At 33.6% G+C, this 18,632-nt stretch overlaps 1 protein-coding gene across 4 annotated transcripts; it reads left to right on the top strand.

The window, feature by feature from the left end:
- Window positions 1-1,437: 1,437 nt before the first annotated feature.
- Window positions 1,438-4,742, top strand: LOC122298521. Of its 4 annotated transcripts, none has more exons than XM_043108307.1 (7): window positions 1,438-1,713; window positions 2,510-2,567; window positions 2,932-3,003; window positions 3,153-3,188; window positions 3,365-3,604; window positions 3,708-3,849; window positions 4,201-4,742. In XM_043108307.1, exons 1-7 carry the CDS (start codon window positions 1,619-1,621, stop codon window positions 4,692-4,694), a joined length of 1,137 nt encoding a protein of 378 aa, XP_042964241.1. In that variant the 5' UTR covers window positions 1,438-1,618; the 3' UTR covers window positions 4,695-4,742. The 4 variants fall into 4 exon arrangements, with proteins under 4 accessions (XP_042964241.1, XP_042964245.1, XP_042964242.1 ...); XM_043108311.1 differs by having other exon boundaries at window positions 3,708-3,845; window positions 4,201-4,377; XM_043108310.1 differs by having other exon boundaries at window positions 1,621-1,713; window positions 2,510-2,601.
- The last annotated feature ends 13,890 nt before the right edge of the window (window positions 4,743-18,632 follow it).

The raw sequence follows: 18,632 nt of genomic DNA, 5'->3' as shown, positions 1-18,632 counted from the left end.
TTTAGTTTAAAAAACCTCAAACTATAATCTTTTTCTAAAATACATATTTTTTTTTATACTTGTAAAATACGCTATTCATAACAACTTACCTTTTAAATAGGAATTTTTATTATAAGTTTAATCTTAGGTCAACATGAATAATAAAATTATGTTATTGCCCTCATTTATTAAGGAAATAACATAATTGTCATGAATTAGAAAATTCTTGACAAAAAACCAGGAGAAATTGGGGACCACTTGGAGCTGCAATCATGGCCTCCAACTAACATAGGAGTCACGGCCCAACGAATGTTCTTCCCATAAAAATATGACCATTTTTTAAATATATATATATATATAATTACAAAATTAATATTTTTAATCTTTATTATTTTATAAATCGAAATCATAGTTTTTGTCTTTCACAACATTAAAGTATATATATAATTAAAGAGTTAAATTAAGTATAATTATTTTTATATATTTTTTACATATTTTATTAATATGATTTATTAAATAATTTATTTTATATTAAAAAATTGATACAATTAATTATATTAATAAAATATATAAAGAGTAAGTAAAAATGAATGTAAATAATTTTTTTATAATTAAATACTTTTAACAATCCACCAGAGTATAAAAAAAGCTTGATAAATATTAATAAACCAGTTCTTATAGTGTTCATCATCAATCCCAGTTCAAGCCATTGTCAAGGCTTTTCTCCCACGTCTCCAGCGTTAAGGATTATGGGTTAACCATCTAATCTCAACGAGCATATACACAAAATTGCCGAGGAAGACAAAATATTAAAAAATAAATCATTCAAAATATATCATCTTATCTTAATGACTGTATCTTATAAAGTTGGTCTGTTGCTTACGAAAGAAAAAGGCTGCATAATTTTAGTTGAAAAACAGAAAGCTTTCTGTCATCTTCTCTGCCCAATCGTTAATACCGCTCTGTTTTCTTTACTCCATTGATAAAAGTCGAAGTTCGCTTCACCTCGGTGAGATTTTCCCACTTTTTTGGATAAGTGTGTCCCAGTACAGAAATTGGCAAATGTATTCCACGAATTTGAGTTCCTGAAACGAGGAGAAAAAGGAGGAAATGTGGGGATTTAGGGGCAGATGTTATTGGGGAAGAAGGGAAAAGGGTGGGAAAGTAGAGGGCGTATTAAGGAAATAAGCGCCAACAACGTTGACAGCCAAGGTGTACGTGATTTGCGGATGTCTAAAATATTTTCATTCCGGTATCTCTAGTATTTCTTTTTTTATAATTTTTTTGTAAGAAAAAATTTAGTTGCAAGTAAATTTATATATTAATATGTATATTAATTTATTATGATTAGTTAAAAAATAAATTTTATTAAAAATAATATTTATTAAAAATAATATTAATTTAAATTTTAAATATAAAAAAATTAATATTAATACACGACTTTCCTCGTAGAAAAACTCTCCGTGTAATTCTGCTGTGCGATAGACGTTCGGATCTTGGACAGACCGTAAAGAGATTCTTGCATTGTATTCTCGGCACAGTGACTAATATATAAACTCAGACCTCTCGCTGTACAACACACGAGAGTTTTCCAGTATTACTCAAATCTAATAAGGGGATAGTGGTTGTATTCGTATGGATGTCGAGCCAGGAGAGGCACGTGAAGAGCTACGTAGAGCTCTACGGTTCTTTGGGATGGAATTCACTCGTCTGCCATTCCGAGTTTCTCAATATGTGAGTTCACTCATTTGTTTCTCGATTGATTACGTTTTATATCTGAATCTGTGAGATTGAGAGCTTGGGGTTAGTTTGGCGGGTTGCTAATAAGCTGTTTTAGTGGGAAATTTTCACCTTGCTGCTGAATTATTGGATTTTTTTTAATCAATGAAAGTTAGCTAACCCGGTTATTGTTCATAAAAATTGTGAAAAGACTAGAGCCTGTTCTTCTATTTTTTCGGTAAATTAGAGCTTTATTTGCTAGACTCTAAATTGGGTTGCTTTGGATGAGACTTGTGTTACTCTCTAATTCATGATTCTTCTTAACGGTAGTTGATTCGATATATTGCTAGTAAACAAGGGTCCTTTCGATTTATACTGAGATATGTATGTGCACCTGCTGATCTTGCCTTGAGACATGGGTTCTGACTACACAAGTATTGCGCACGGGGATATTGGTATCTCTTTGAGCAATGAATCATTTATGTCAAATTCAGTTGCAAAAAATTACAAATTAAATCAGGACAGGAAATACTGGATCTGTTATCTCATGTTTGCTTTTTGTGAAAACACTCCAATGGAAGTATACTGACCAGCCCGTGTGCAATTCTTATATTAATGAGTTTCTTTCGAGTCTTGATAATTTCATTTGTAGTATTAGTGCTTGTTGACTCGATAATCTTAGATATGTTTGTTTGAAGTATTCATTTGCTGGCACCTGAGTTAAAAGATGAAATTTGTAATTCCTCTTTTCTATTTTTTCTTTATTTTTTAATATGATATTGATTTTGGACCTCATCTATTATCTCTGCAGGTTTTTCCCTGAGAAGGCCACGAGTCTAGCAGTTCATGTTCTCAATGAACTTGCTCAGGTCGGTGCTTATTTTAGTTATCCTACAATAACAGGTGATGAAAGCTTTTATTGAGTTGTTTCTTTAACCTATTCTTATTGAATGCTTGTGGAACTGTGATCTTTTGGAATTCCTGCTTCAGTTTCAATGCCATCAATTTGGGCGGGTCCAAAATTAGGAAAGAAACGACTTACAGAATCTTTTATTTTTTTTCGTTTTGTATTATTTCACTCCAGAACCAAATGTTTCCTTTAAACTAAGATAGCACTCTATATTCCTTTTCAAGAAGTAAAGTTTAGTGCTCTTTGTGCTTTAGCTTTTGCAAGTTTCATCCATTGGACAAGGTCATCTGATAAATGCATTTTTTGATATTTTGGATGTGTAGGAGCTAAAGATTAGGCCATGCCCTGTAGTCCTTGCTTCTTTTTCTGGTGGTCCTAAAGCTTGCATGTACAAGGTCCTTCAGATAATTTCTTTAAAGTAAAGGCAGCCTTTATATGTGAGTTTGAAAAGGGGTTCTCTGTAGGTATAAGGTATCAGTGCAGCTATAAGAAATTAAAAATCCTTTTCAGATAGATAAGTAAAAAGATTTATCTTTTGTGGCAGATAATTGATGGAAAGTGTGGAGGACAGGAAAATCTGGTATTCTCTTATGTTCTTCTACCCTCCTCCCCCTTCTATTTTGCAATTAAGCAGAGTAGTCTCCATTGTATTAAAATGCATATTGAGGAGAAACTCATTTTTATTATTATTATTATTATTATTATTATTATTATTATTATTATTATTATTATTATTATTATTATTTTCTTGTGAAGGATGACTTCCGACTGGTTAGATACTGCATATCTGGTTATATCTATGATTCCAGCCCGGTTGATTTTACCAGCGATTTGGGCACAAGATTTGTTCTTCACCCAACTGTTCGTACAATGTCCCATCCACCACGGTTAGCATCATGGATTGCCCACAGCATTTCTTCTGGTCTTGATACCCTCTTTCTCAGCAGATTTGAATCACAGCGTGCTGAATATTGGCAGACTCTGTACTCTTCTATTGTATGGGGAGTTATTGTTTTTCTTTTGGCTAGTATTAGAATCTATCGTCATTACTTTTTTACTTCATTTTCTCCTGCATTTACTGAATTTTGTTTTTATACAGAGCATGAAGGCCCCATATCTCATTTTTTGCTCTGAAAATGACGATCTTGCTCCTTGCGAAGTTATTTGCTATTTTACTCAACGAATTCAAGAGCTTGGGGGTGATGTTAAGCTGGTGAAGTGGAAAGAGTCTGCTCACGTAGGTCTGCTTCTAAACTTAATGCCGTTGTGTTAACATATACAATCTTACATATATTGAGTACTGCTGAAACCATCCTAGTTACATCCTGAATGCGCTCAAATACACATTCAGTGTTGCAAATTCAAAAGGAAGACATAATTTATATACAAATTGGGTAGTAACCCGTAAGCATGTACGCAGTTATGATACAACTAAAAATTTTGTTTCTTTTTGTTTTTCCTTGGACAAATTGAAAAAGACATTATCTGTGCTTGTTTATTCTTCCCATTTCTCATGAAACTGAACTTGGTTTCATTTCCAAATACTCCTTTCTACGATATTCTTAAATGATATTGTGTCATCTGATCTCCAGGTCATTTTCGGCATTATCCAATTGAATACAAAGCTGCCTTGATGGAGCTTCTTGATAAGGCAGATAAAGTTTATTCTCTGCGAACACTTCGACTTGATGGAGAAAGGATGGGCATGGAGGGAACAAGGGATGAGATCCCTGAGCCAATTTGTGGTGACCTCAAGAAAGCAGCAACAAAGAACTCGAATAGCTTTCGCGAAGTTGCTATTGGACCAAGTGACAATTACTTCTTACCCACTTCGATGGAGTATGGCAATGGTAAAGGTGTTGGTTCAATGCAAAATGAACATAAGCAAGGTTTGATCCACTTGCATAGTCTACCAAGCATTAGTGTTCATGGTGTCCTTGGTCAAATGGTTTCTGATGTCTGTATTCCCAAGAATGTCAAGGATTGGGATCTCAAATCAAGTCCTTCAAATGGTTGTTGGTTTATTCCCACAAAGAAGAATACTTCTTTTAATCCCATCAAATGCATGCGTCGCTCTAGACTTTAATCTCTCGATGACAGGTTCACCCTTTTATGAATGAAGTGTTTAGGTCCAGCCATGTGCATTGGAAAGCATTTAGCATCTCCAGCTATGGTAAGTGTCCCTCTATTATGTAATGTTTTGTAGAGGAAGGAGCTCAACCCGGATCCCACGAGTGAATAGAAAGTTGGATCTACATTGGATCTCACCTGAATCGCCCCATCTATTCTCCTGAGGAGAAGTTTGGTTTCAAACCCCAGTTCGAACAGGAGAAGTATGCCATGCGAATGTGTCTTGGATGATCCACATCTCAGGGTCAGGCGTTGATGAGCACATTGAACTATCCATGTGGCTGAGAGCCCTCACAGCCCAAGCACAACGACGCAATTATAAAGGGCGCACTCTACCACTGTGCTAATAGCCCATTTGCGGGCCTCCCGCAGGGGCCCGTTATGCCAAAAGCGAGAGAAACTCCATCCCTTTCTTTCCTTTTTTACATCCCCATGCCCCCCTCCCGCGTATGGCGACATGGAGGTCCCCCCCCTCGGCGTATGGCAACATGGGGGCAAAAAAATGGGATCCTATCAACTTGTTTCGACCTAGGAAAATAAACTCATGAGCTTAGTCTTACTTCACCGTCGAGAAACAAAAGGATAGTTGAAGCAAAGATCATCCAAGAAGATGAGCTCTGAGTGTGAGTTTGTAGTGCCATTGAGAGATAGAAAGTTGTTTCGAGAGAGTGTTTGTAATCTTATGCAAACACATTGAATATAGTGTTTCCGTTCCAGTGGACCTAGACAAATTGCCGAACCACTTAAATACTGTCTCTATCTATTTTGTGTTTGATTTCTAGGCGGCTCTGGGCACAAAAATTGGTATTAGAGTTTCAGTTCGTGCTGTCCAAAAAATTTTAGTTGATCAAAATTAACTTTTTATCACACTACAATGTTTCTCTCGTCAAGACGGATCTGTTGCTGCAAACGGCATCGAAAATGACCACCGGAGGAGCTCGTACACTCCTCTAAAAGTTAAAGAGTGTGATTCACGCGCCTCAATAGCAACCAAAGGAAGAAGACAACTGAACTCCACGCGCCCCCATGTGCATCGGAGATTGAGGACGCTTGTTCATCACTCTCCCACTCGCTCCCACGTGCCATAGGGAGTTTTCTGTCCATGTACAACACGCGTCTCACCCGCCCTCACGCACACAAGCAACTATAGCGTGTGTATTACACACGCCCATGCGTCACCAGACGCCCTACTGTAGCATGTGCATCTCACGTGCCACACGATCAGGACCATTATTTTTCCATATCTATTTTGGGCTTGAACTAAGTTATTTGGAGTCCGATTTCAACAATCAAATAGTATTTTTTAACTATTTAGATAATTCTGGACTCATCCGTACGGTTAGAATTTTGAAATCTTTTTGTCTAAATTTTTTAAATTCAAATGGAAGGATCTGGAAGAGATAGGAACTCTAGAAACGCCAATAGCTTTAGATGTTGGTCCACAGTGTCAAATGCCAAGTTTGAAGTTGGGAAGTTTGATGGAACTAGCAATTTTGCATATGGCAGTATGAGGTTATAGACGTTTTGATCCAACAAGAGTTGGATATTGCGTTAGAAGAGAGACTAGATGATATGATTGAAAAAGATTGGAGGAAGCTTAATACCCAAGCTTGTAGTATAACCCGGTTATGCCTTACCAAAGAACAAAAGTATTTTGTTATGAAAGAGACAAATGCTAAGGAATTTTAGCATAAATTTGAGGATAAGTTTATGAAGAAGAGTATTGAGAGCCGTTTGCACTTGAAGAAAAAGCTCTTCAGATTCCAATTTCGTGAAGGTATTTCTATGTATGAACATCTAAATAGTTATAATCAAATTCTTGCTGATTTATTAAACTTGAATATTGAAATCCAAGATGAAGATAAAATTTTACTTTTGTTAAATTCTTTGTCTGATACATATGAGTATTTAATTACTACTCTACTGTATGGAAAGGAAAAGATCAGTTTTGATGATGTATCTAGTTTTTTAATTAGCAATGAGTATCGCAGAAAAGATAAGCAAGTACAACTAGATACATCAAGTGAAGCGTTAACAGCAAGAAGGAGACCACAGTCAAGGTATCCTGGAAAGAAGAAAGGTTTTTAATCAAAAATTCGAGCCACATAACGTGGTTCATCAGTTGGTAGAAAACTCGCTAGAGACGAGTGCTCATTTTGTCACAACAAATGACACTGGAAGAAGGATTATCCCAAGCTTAAAGGACAACAGCAAAATCAACCCACCACAGCTAATGTCGTGGACAAAGATGATGATTCAGATTTTTCCTTGACAATTTCATCATTCATTTGTCATTCCGATAAACGGATTATGGATTGCGAATGTACCTATCACATGTGTCCCAATCGGGATTGGTTTACTGACTTTACAAAGATTGAGGGTGGAACAGTACTTATGGGCAATGACAGTGCCTGTAAAACTCAGGGAATATGTAGCATTCAGTTAAAGCTGCACGATGGTAGCGTCAAAACTCTAACAGAAGTTTGGTACGTTCTCGACTTGTGGAAAAATCTTATCTCACTGTGATTTTTGGATTCAAATGAATTCAAAATCACCATTGAAGATGGAACTCTCAAAGTACTAATGGGAGTTCAGGTGGCAATAAAGGGTTTGAGGCGAGAAAACTTATACTTCTTGCAAGGAAGTACTGTTGATGAAAGAGTTTCTACATGCTGTGAGAAACTAAATGAGATTGATGCCAACACCACCAATCTTTGGCATATGCGTATGGGACACGCAGGAGAAAAAGTTTTACAAATACTGGTGAAGCAAGACTTACTCAAAGGTGTTAAGACTGGTAAATTTTTTTTCTGTTAGCATTGTGTATTGGGAAACCAGAGGCGGATCAAGTTTGGAACTGTTATACATAATACACAGGGGATACTTGACTATGTACACTCTGATATTTGGGGACCTACCCAAAATGCATCTTTGGGAGGTAAGTATTGGTTTGTAACTTTTGTGGATGATTATTCTCGTCATGTGTGGGTGTATACAATGAAGAATAAAGATGAAGTGCTGAAAATCTTACTTGATTGGAAGAAAATGATTGAGACTTAGACCGGCAGAAAGATCAAGCGGCTTAGATCTGATAATAGAGGTGAGTACACTTTAGACCTTTTATGGAAGTATGCCAGAGAGAGGGAATTGTCAGACACTTCACGATACAAGGTACTTCACAGCAGAACGGTGTGGCAGAACGGATGAACCCTATTTTAATAGAGAAAGTGTGATGTATGTTACTAGATGCTAGATTCAGTAACAATTTTGGACTGAAACTATGACATATGCCTGCCACATCATCAACCGACTACCTGCAGCTGCCAATGACGGGAAGACACTTACTGAAATGTGGAGAGGTACATATGCTACTGATTATGACTCTTTACATGTGTTCGGATGTCTTGCTTACTATCATGCTAAAGAAAGTAAGCTTGACCCTAGAGCCAAGAAAACAAAATTCTTAGGCTTTAGTACTGGTGTAAAAGGGTATAGACTCTGGTGCATAGAGTTTAAGAAGATTATCATCCGTAAAGATGTAACATTCAATGAGTCTGAGATGCTTAAGTCACATAAGTATAAAGACTCCAATGAAGGCAGCCATGATAGCGAAACACCTAGTGATTCGTAAAAGGTGGAGTTTTCAACTGAAAAAGATTCAAGAGAAATAAATGAAGAGCACAGACAATATGAGGTTGATAGTCTAGTCACATTACCTCCAATACAACTTGAATTAATAGCAGCGAACAGGTTGAGACGAGAGAAACGTGTACCAACACGTTTTGCAGACTATGTGACATATGTGCTACTAGCTGAAGGAGGTGCGATCCCAACCACTTACAAAGAAGCCACACAGTCCAGTGAACAAGTCGAATGGACAAAGGCGATGAATGAAAAGATGCAGTCTCTTCACCAGAACCAGACTTGGGAGCTAGTGCCACTTCCAAAAGGAAAAAAGACAATTGACTGTAAGTGGATCTTTAATCAGAAAGATGATCAATCTGCTAAAATGGAGTGCGATACAAAACTAGATCGGTAGCCAAAGGCTACGCTCAGATAGAGGAAATTGACTACAATGAAGTATTCTCTCCTGCTGTAAAGCATTCATTCATCTAGATATTGCTAACTTTGGTTGCACAATATGATCTTGAGTTAGCACAGCTTAATGTGAAAACAATTTTCTTACATAGTGATGTGGAAGAGAAGATTTATCTGTCTCAATCAGAAGGTTTTAAAGAAGTTGGAAAAGAAAATTGGGTTTGCAGTCTGAAGAAGTCTCTCTATAGCTTGAAGCAGTCACCTCAGCAATGGTACAAGCGTTTTGATCGCTTTATGAAGGATCTAAAATACACTCGTTGCCAATACGATCACTATGTATATTTCAGAAAACTTACTAATGAGTCTTTCATTTATTTGTTTTTATATATGGATGATATGTTAATTGTATGTAAAAGTAAGGGGGAGATAAATTGTTTAAAAACTCAGTTGAGTTATGAGTTTGAAATGAAAGATCTGGGGGAAGCACGGAAAATATTAGGGATGGAGATCAGCAGAGATAGGGTGAAAGGTACAGTTCACCTTACTCAGAAGCAGCATCTGAAGAGAATACTGTAACGCTTCAACATCGACTCTAAGACGAAGCCGATGAGTACTCCTATGGCCCTATATTTCAAGTTCAGTATATTGCAGTCTCCTAAAGATGATGAAGAGCGGGACTACATGAGGAATGTCCCATATACAAGTATTGTTGGAAGCTTAGTGTATGTCATGGTGTGTACACTAGTGTTGTACACCAAACCAAAAAATTGGCCTACACCGATGGAGATTGACCGCCAGAGGTCGGAACTAGCGAAGAACCAGTCGGTGGTCAAGTTAAATCTATAGGAACAGACGTCAGCCGGTTCGATTCACGGTTCAATCCAGGGAAAACTGCTGAACTGGCCAATGTCAGTTATAACCTTTTTATTTTTTTGTTTTTTACCTATAAAGAAACGACGCCGTTTCACTTTAATGAGTGAAATGGCGTCATTTAGGACCCTTGACTAAGAAAAAAAAATTTTGGAACGGTGCCATTTGGCTTAGTTTAAGACCCTTGACTGAGAAAAAAATTTAGTGGAACGGCGCCGTTTGGCTTAAGCCCATCGACGTTCCAAAATGACATTAAACGACCTTGGCCCCTTCCTTCTTCTTCGTCTTCTTCTTCAAGCTTCAGGTTTCTTCTATTTCTCTCTACCAGAGCTTCGTTGCACACCCATGGCCATCCCAAACGACGCCGACGGCAGACTGAATACTGCGCCGACGTTAGTTGAGACCAATAGAATCGGTTTTCTCTCCTCCAGTCGATCAGTTTCGCCGGTTGTAAGCAACCTTTTCCCACATCATTGAGGTTTCGGTGCCACACCGAAACCGATGTCGACGCATCGGTTTGCAGCCCTAGTATATACGACCTGATATCTCCCAGGCCGTTAGCTTAGTTAATCACTATATGCATAATCCTGGAAATGCTCATTGGCATGCGGCTAAATGGATTCTACTGTATATTTTAGGGACTTTAGATATTAGTTTGAAGTTTGAGAAGAGTGAAGATAGTCTAGTAATTGGATATGTTGACTCAGACTATGCAGGTGATCTTGACAAACGCTGATCGACAATTGGATATGTGTTCACTATGGTTGGAAGACCAGTTAGTTGGCGATCAACTTTGCAGTTTACAATTATACTATCATCCACTGAGGTTGAATACATGGCTATAACGAAAGCCGTGAAAGAAGCCATTCGGTTGCAGGGATTGGTAATAGACTTGAGCTTTAAGTAGCAAGAGGTTACCATTTGTGTCAAAGTGCAATTCATTTGACCAAGAATCAAGTGTATCACTTTCGAACAAAACATATAGATGTCCGTTTCCACTTTGTACATGAGATATTGGAAGAAGGGAATATTCTACTTCAGAAAATTGGCACTGAAAATAATCCAGCAGATATGTTGACGAAAGTCGTCACTGAGATCAAGTTCCAACACTGCTTGAACTTAATTAATATGTCACACTACTAAGCACCTAGGGGTGCATTGGCGCCTTAGGGTGCATTTTATAACAAAAATCTTTCATGGCAAACGAACATTTCGATAAGATGGTGCAATCATTGGAATGATGCAATATGTAGTATCCTAGTATTGCATACTTGGGTGGAGGGAGTGATTGTTAAGGTCCACCCATGTGTTGAGATCCACCCATGTGCATTGGAAAGCATTTAGCATCTCCAACTATGGTAAGTGTCCCTCCATTACGTAATGTGTTGTGGAGGGAAGAGGTCAACCTCTCCTATAAATAGGAGAGGATAGCTGAAGTAAAGATTATCCAAGAACATGAATTCTGAGTGTGAGTTTGTAGTGCCATTGATAGATAGAGAGTTGTTTTGAGAGAGTGTTTGTAATATTATATAAACACATTGAATATAGTGTTTCCACTTCAGTGGACGTAGGTAAATTGTCGAACTAATTAAATACTGACTCTATCTATTTTATATTTGATTTCTGGGCTGCTCTAGGCACAACATGAAGCTGATCTTTGGTCCAAGAGTTTTGCGACACAAAAAATAGACTTGCAAATAGATTTCTTTTTAGGTCCAATGCACTCTGCTCATGGACTCAACAGAGAGTCCGGTTAGACGAAAACAGGGGAAGAGAGATATAACGGGGTTGCAAAGAGATTAATGTGCTGTTTTTGGCTTTTTTCTAAGATAAAAATAAAATAGGATGCAGTAAAGTAAATAAAAATCACAACAATGGAGTATAAGATTCCTAACAAACACCTCGTGCAAATGGTACAAAGCAAAAAGTTGAAAGTACATAATTCAGGAGATCCCTTCGCTTGGTCTCATATTTTGTTTTATGAAATGGTAGGGAGTTTTGAATTCAGAATTTTTTATTAGGAAAAGTGAGTTATATGCTTTCAAGCTATTGACGAGTTGGTCTTATATTTGGACAAATGTCAAAACAGACAATCATTTTTATAACATTTTATATAAGTGTGTTTTAAATTGAGGATATTTTTGTAAAATGATATTATTTTTATAAGTTATTTTATAAAAAATCCATCATTTGAAAAGGAATTGTATAAAAAATTGTAAAAATGATTGTATATATATTATTATTTTTATATTAAATACAAACTTGGCTATATTATAAATTATTAATTTTGTTGTAATATATTATAAATTATAAATATATACATGAACTTTGTGAATATCCCTATAGATTTTACGCCAACACTTTTACTTTTACCTTCGCTTTTAGTTTTAGTTTCGCATTTACGCCATCCTTTTTTTCACCTGCCTAGAAAGTCAATATCCCTTTCTTTTTTGAATGATCTCTTTTGCCTAAAGATACAAGGCTGGTTTGGGTGGTGATGAGAATATTTTTCTATTATTTATTATTTTATTATTACATTTTACGTATTTTTTATTATTTTGTATTATTATTCACTACTATTTAATACTTTTTCATCACTTTTTTTACTACTATTTACAGAGTATTTAAGATCACCTTATTCTTCAAACACAATCATAAGAGTTCTTCTAAGTACAAGCAGTGTTGTGGACCCATCGTGCACCGAAAGATGACATGGCAGGGAATTTGTGTAATTGTCAAAAAAAGAAAAGAAACAAAATACAAAGAAGAAAGAACTGAACTGCTATTTTCATCTTCCCTTTATCTTCTCTTTGTCTCCCCTCCCCCAAATTTCACCCTATTTTTGCCATTTTCATTTCTGTTGCAATTTGGCTCCACAGAGAGAGAAACTAGCCATAGGAACTAAAAAAACCTTTTTGCCATCTTCAATTCCTCTGCCGCTCTTAGATGTTGTAGTTGACTCATCACTATCTCTACTACATCCAGAATAACATAAAATGGACATCTAAGTTATGAAGCCAGTAGGTACAATTATTAGCAACACGGATTGTAGATTTCCTCTCAGCCCTGTGCAAGAAAAGTCAGTTCATCTTGATGTTGTTTGTGTGATTCTTCAATTCCACCAAAACATACACAACATCATCGAAAAATGCAGAAGAAAAAAAGCCACTTCCTCCAAAAAAGAATCAAATAGTTCCAAGAACCATGCCATTAAATTCAGTATTAAAAAAAAAAATAGTTCTTCTATGGAGAAGCAAATATGCGTATCATCGGCACACCAATGCTGACATGATAGGGCTATTTATTAATTTAAAAAAAAAAAACAAAAAACAAAAGAGAGAAACTCCAACCCAACATCGATCTCTTCACCAAATGAAATAGGATCAAATAGTTCTCCTGTGAGACCCAAATCATCAGGCATCTACAACAAACCAACCAAATAAATCTCGGCATTAGTATCAATACCCTCTTCTTCGACTGAATCAGTGACAGTATTCCCATTGGTGTTGGAGGCAGGGGTCTCCAATGGCAGAACCAAAGCTAGAGAAGTGTGAGATAGAACACTTTTAGAGTCTTCTAAAGAACCCAAAATGTGGGTTTTATGTGACTGAGATGCCGCAACAGAAGATGAAAATGCCACATCATTACTGCTTTTCTTAGAGGCAGCATTAGCAATCATAGCCGCTTCAAACTTGAGCCTCTTTCTCTGATAAGCCTCGGAAGCCTCCTCAGGAGTATTATAAGTGCCTAACCAAATCCGGACTCCTTTAAATGAGTCACGAATCTCGGCTGCCCATTGTCCCCATTTCCTTTGCCTAACTCCTTTGTACTTGGAAGATGACTTCTAGCCTTAGTGGTTTTAGCCAAAACCATTTTCTTTTTGGCTTCGCTTATATTGGGGGTTCTGCTCCCATTATTATTGTTTTGACAAGAGCTCTTACTCTAAAGAGGCTTTGGGGTTGGTGATTTCACATGAGGAAGATGAACTTCACAGACGAGTTGTATAGGTTTCATCTTCATCAAAGGTGCATTTTTATGTTTTCTCTTCATCTGAAGACTGAAACTCGAATGCTCCTTCCTAATGTTTTGAATACCGTACCGAATGTCGTACCGGTCAAGGCACTGGAACGAAATATTTCGGTACCGGTACTGTTTCGTGTATCGTTTCGGGATAGTCGATATATAAATAAATTATATATATAAATTATATTTCAAAATAATAATCTATACATGAATAAATTATACATGAATACATATGTATATATAAATTATAAATAGTCTGGTATAAATTAGGGGTCAAAAAATGAAATTATAGCTTGAAAAAATGAAAAAAAATAGAAGAAGATAAATACTGAAATATCGGCCGGTATAGGCTAGTATTTCAACCGGTATAGGCAGAAATATAAGCCGGTACAACTAGTTTACCAGCTTATATTTCAACCGGTACAAAACAGGTACCATACCTGTACTAGCCTAGTGACTGATACGGAATGTACTAGCTGGTACGGTACAATACCAAAAACAATGCTCCTCCCCCCATTTGAAACCTTATGCTTCATATGCAACAAAATCTATTTCAATTAAACAAGCCGTTTCATTTTCTATATTACTATTGGTGCGCAATTTGCCACCTGAGTCCCTTGCAAGAAGAGTTTTCCTATAACAATATGGTGAAAAGTCGTTCAAGGGCCAAGATGGTTTATAGCAACGCTTCTTTATTTTTTGTAAGGGAGATTATATTCCCACTTAATGTCTCGTTTATTTTTACAGATGAAATAAGTTGAGATTAAAATTTTTCCATATCAGTATTGGTGCACAATTTGCTACCCAAGTCGCTTGCAAGAAGAATTTTCCTATAACAATATGGTGAAAAGTCGTTCAAGAGTCAAGACAGTTTATAGCAACGCTTCTTTGCTTTTTGTAAGGGAGATTATATTCCTACTTAATGCCTCATTTATTTTTATAGATGAGATGAGTTGAGATTAAAGTTTTTTCATATCAGTATTGACGTACAATTTGCTACTCGAGTTGCTTGAAAGAAGAGTTTTGCTATAACAATATGGTGAAAAGTCGTTCTAGAGCTAAGATGGTTTATAGCAACACTTATTTGTTTTTTGTGAGGGAGATTATATTCCCACTTAATATCTCGTTTATTTTTACAGATAAGATTAGTTGAGATTAAAGTTTTTCCATATTAGTATTGGTGTGCAATTTGCTACCTGAGTCGTTTGCAAGAAGTGTTTTCCTATAACAATATGATGAAAAGTTGTTCAAGAGCCAAGACTATTAATGCCTCGTTTATTTTTCAGATGATATGAGTTAAAATTAAAATTGAAAGTTAAATAAAATATTATTATAATAAATTTTTTAATAATATTTTTATTTTAAAATTTGAAAAAATTAAACTTTTTATTTTATTTTATATGAAGATTTAAGAAAGTTATAATAATTAAATGAGATGAGATGATTTGAGTTGGTTCGTGAAAACAAACTAAGTCTATAATATCATCGAGAGAAGTCACTAATTGTGATTTTTTTAATTTATTTAATGGTCAAAAAATATTTTTTAATAAATATAAAATATTTTTATTCTTAAAAAATGATTAAGGGCTTTAAAAAATTATTTTTAAAAAAAACTAACAATAACTTTGAACGGGGATTGAATAGTATTTTTCATTTATTTTTGTTTTTTTTTACCACGACTTTTACATTTGATTTCTTGTTTCGAGGGAGTCTACTAAGCCGCTAAGCCATTTTTTCTAAAGCCGTAAAGCGCTATTCAGCCGTCTGGCTCGCTCTTATTAATCAAGTTCTTTCATTCACGCGGTTGTTTGTCCTATAACTGACCATTTAGGATAGATTTGAAGTGGCACCACACGCGCCTCTCGTCTCGTGACCACACGCCCCAATTCAATTGACCCAAAGTTTCTTTACATAAAAACGCTTTATTTACTGAAAAAAATCATAAAAATTGAATTTAGAGGGTTTAATAGCTTAAATTGTAAATAATATTAAAATATATCTTTTAAATATATAGCTTTTCAATATCTTTTAGATAATTTCAATTGAAATAAGTTGCTATTTAGAATTTCTGTAAATAATAAATATATCTTTTAAATATATAAATTTTTAATTATAAAATTATTTTAATCTAAAGCTATTTACTGTTTATTAAATAAACGTTCAAAAGTTAAATTAATAATAATAATAATAATAATAATAAAATGAAAAGAAAATAAAGAAAAGAAAAGCCACTTTGTGCATGCACGTTGGGTGCGTGTGGGCCTTGCCGGTGAATTTGCTCACGGACAAACTGGCGCCGAGAATTACGGGCATACACGTGGAGGTCAAACAAGGCTCATATCCAAAAAAAAAAAAAAAATCATGGGTGCCTATCTCAGAGGACCCACGCGCCATGGTCGGCCATGGTCCGCAGGCCCACACATAGCACAAGAAGCTCGCCACACTTTAAATTTTAGGATTTTTTTTTTAAATTTTATTACGTATAAATAAAGTTATATATTAATATATATATTAATATTAATTTTTTATATTTAAAATTTAAATTAATATTATTTTTAATAAAATTTATTTTTTAACTAATCACATTAAATTAATGCACATATTAATACACAATTGTGCTTCTAACTAAATTTTTTCGTTTTTACCCTTTTTAATTTTTGTTGATAGGCGTTTGTAACAATTTCTCAAAATTAAATTTATACTTATTATAAACACAAATTTTTTTTATAAAAATAAATTTTCAAATTGATATAATTTTATATGATATATTAAATTTATTTTATAATAAAAATAATTTTATAATCTAATATACTTCATCAAATTATATCAGTCTGTAAGTCTATTTTTATAAGATCTATTCACAATTAAAAAAATTTTCAATTCACAAATTTATCGTGACTTTATATAATATATTATATTTATTTATAATAAAAATAATTTTACAATTTAAAGTACATTTCAACTTATGAATTTATTTTTATAAAATTTATTTGTAATTAAAAACATTTCTTTTTTTTTTTTTTAGTCTCTGGGTGCTTACCTATATATATATATATATATATAAATTATAGTATTGGTTTTTGTCTTGGGAGTTAATCCTCGTGAAAAAAATAAATAGAACATGCCATATGACAATATGTCAATTTGCCCATGGTAACTTTTATTTGTACGTTAGTCCACGTTACAAAAAATGTCGACAGCTAGGAGAAATATTATCATACTCGAACAATTTTGGAAATAATTAAAATAACAGAATAATTATTTAGGCCATGTTTGGACACTTTGATGACGTTTAATTTTATCTCAAAATTTTTCATAATTTCTTTCTTAAACATCAATAAAACACAAAAAAATTTTCAATTACAAATTTTCAATTTTTTCATTTAATTATTATATGATCATTATAACTTTTTAAAACTTCTAAACAAAATATAAAAAATAATATAATTTTAAAATAAAAATAATATTAAAATAATATTTTAACTTTATAATACTTTTATTCAAATTATTTTATTTTCTTTCTTTCCTAAAATACAATAAAATATCTTACTTTAAACTATTTTATTATTATTTACAAAATTTTTATCTTGTTTCGTTGCCCAAACATGCATAAAGTGTTTTCAGCCTATAAATTATAGAGTAATACTATATATAATTGGAGAATGTATAAGTACCATACAATCATTTTAAAAAGAATAAATTTATTATTAAAAATCTCTCTTTTTGTATGAGTACTCTATTTATTTATTTTAAAAAAAAATTATTCAGCATTTACATTCTCTACGATCATAAATATTATTTTTTTATATTATTCTAATGTGAGAATTTTATCTTATCAACATATAGACATTAAAAAAAGTGATAAAGTCAAAAATTTTATGATAAGACCTAATAATATTTTATGATAGGATGACAATATTATAGTATTTATAGTTTGAAATTGACTAATAACTACTCAAGCAACAAGAGTGCGATGGTTACCCCTCCACAAGAGACAAATCTTAGGCTCTTATCAAATTGACACGATACTCTTAAAAGATGTTAATAATATTTTTAATGATGGATAGTATTTTCTTATTATTTAAATTAATGCTTATTTATATTTTTTTAAATAAACTTAAATTTATAAATGAAGAAAATTATAATTATGATCAATAAATTCAGATACAAACTTTGATTATAAGTCAACTATTTATCTGTTATAAGTTTCATTGTGCACAATTTCTCTTGTACTGGACATTGTCTAAAAAATTTTAAAAACTCTTTAATGATATAATCCTTCTGAAATGTGAGATTCTGTATAATTTTCTATATTTTAATAAATAAATAAAATATTCAGATGAAAAGTTTTATAAATTTGAATATATTTTTGCTGTAAATGAAAAACTACTCTTATATAGATGATTTAAGTACTGCAAAAGATTTCTTATCCAACGCCAGCCTACCCATTGACAAAAGACTAATGCTTCTTTGTCACATTTTTCTTTGGGAAGAAATAAAAAATATTTTAGTTATAATTTTTTTTTAATAAAAGTAAATTTATAAATATACATGATTTTATTTATGTCATATCAAAAAATTATTTTTATTATAAAATTAATCTAATGTATGATATGAAAATACGTTAATTTGTAAATTTATTATTATAAAATCTTTTTATAGTTTTAGTAATTATAATAATATTATTTATAGTCATAAAATATATAATAATCGTATAATTCTTTTAAAAAAATAAGATTTATTATTAAAAACTTAATAATTTTTTCATATAAAATTATAAATATTATATTTATTTATTTATTTTTTTAAAATCACGCAACATTAACAAATTTTACTATTATAAATATCGTATCTCTGTTACTTAACATCATCCGTATGGGAAGCCACGTGTTCGAGATGTCCCAAACCATCGATATTTTACGTCCTTTACGTCCCTGAAAATGCCTAATCCGACGGTTCGGAA

The sequence above is a fragment of the Carya illinoinensis genome, chromosome 16 (assembly GCF_018687715.1).
Source record: "Carya illinoinensis cultivar Pawnee chromosome 16, C.illinoinensisPawnee_v1, whole genome shotgun sequence".
In the NCBI taxonomy this organism is placed as follows: Eukaryota; Viridiplantae; Streptophyta; class Magnoliopsida; order Fagales; family Juglandaceae; genus Carya; species Carya illinoinensis.
Note: the sequence above shows the minus strand (reverse complement) of the source record. Positions and strands in the feature narration are given on the sequence as shown.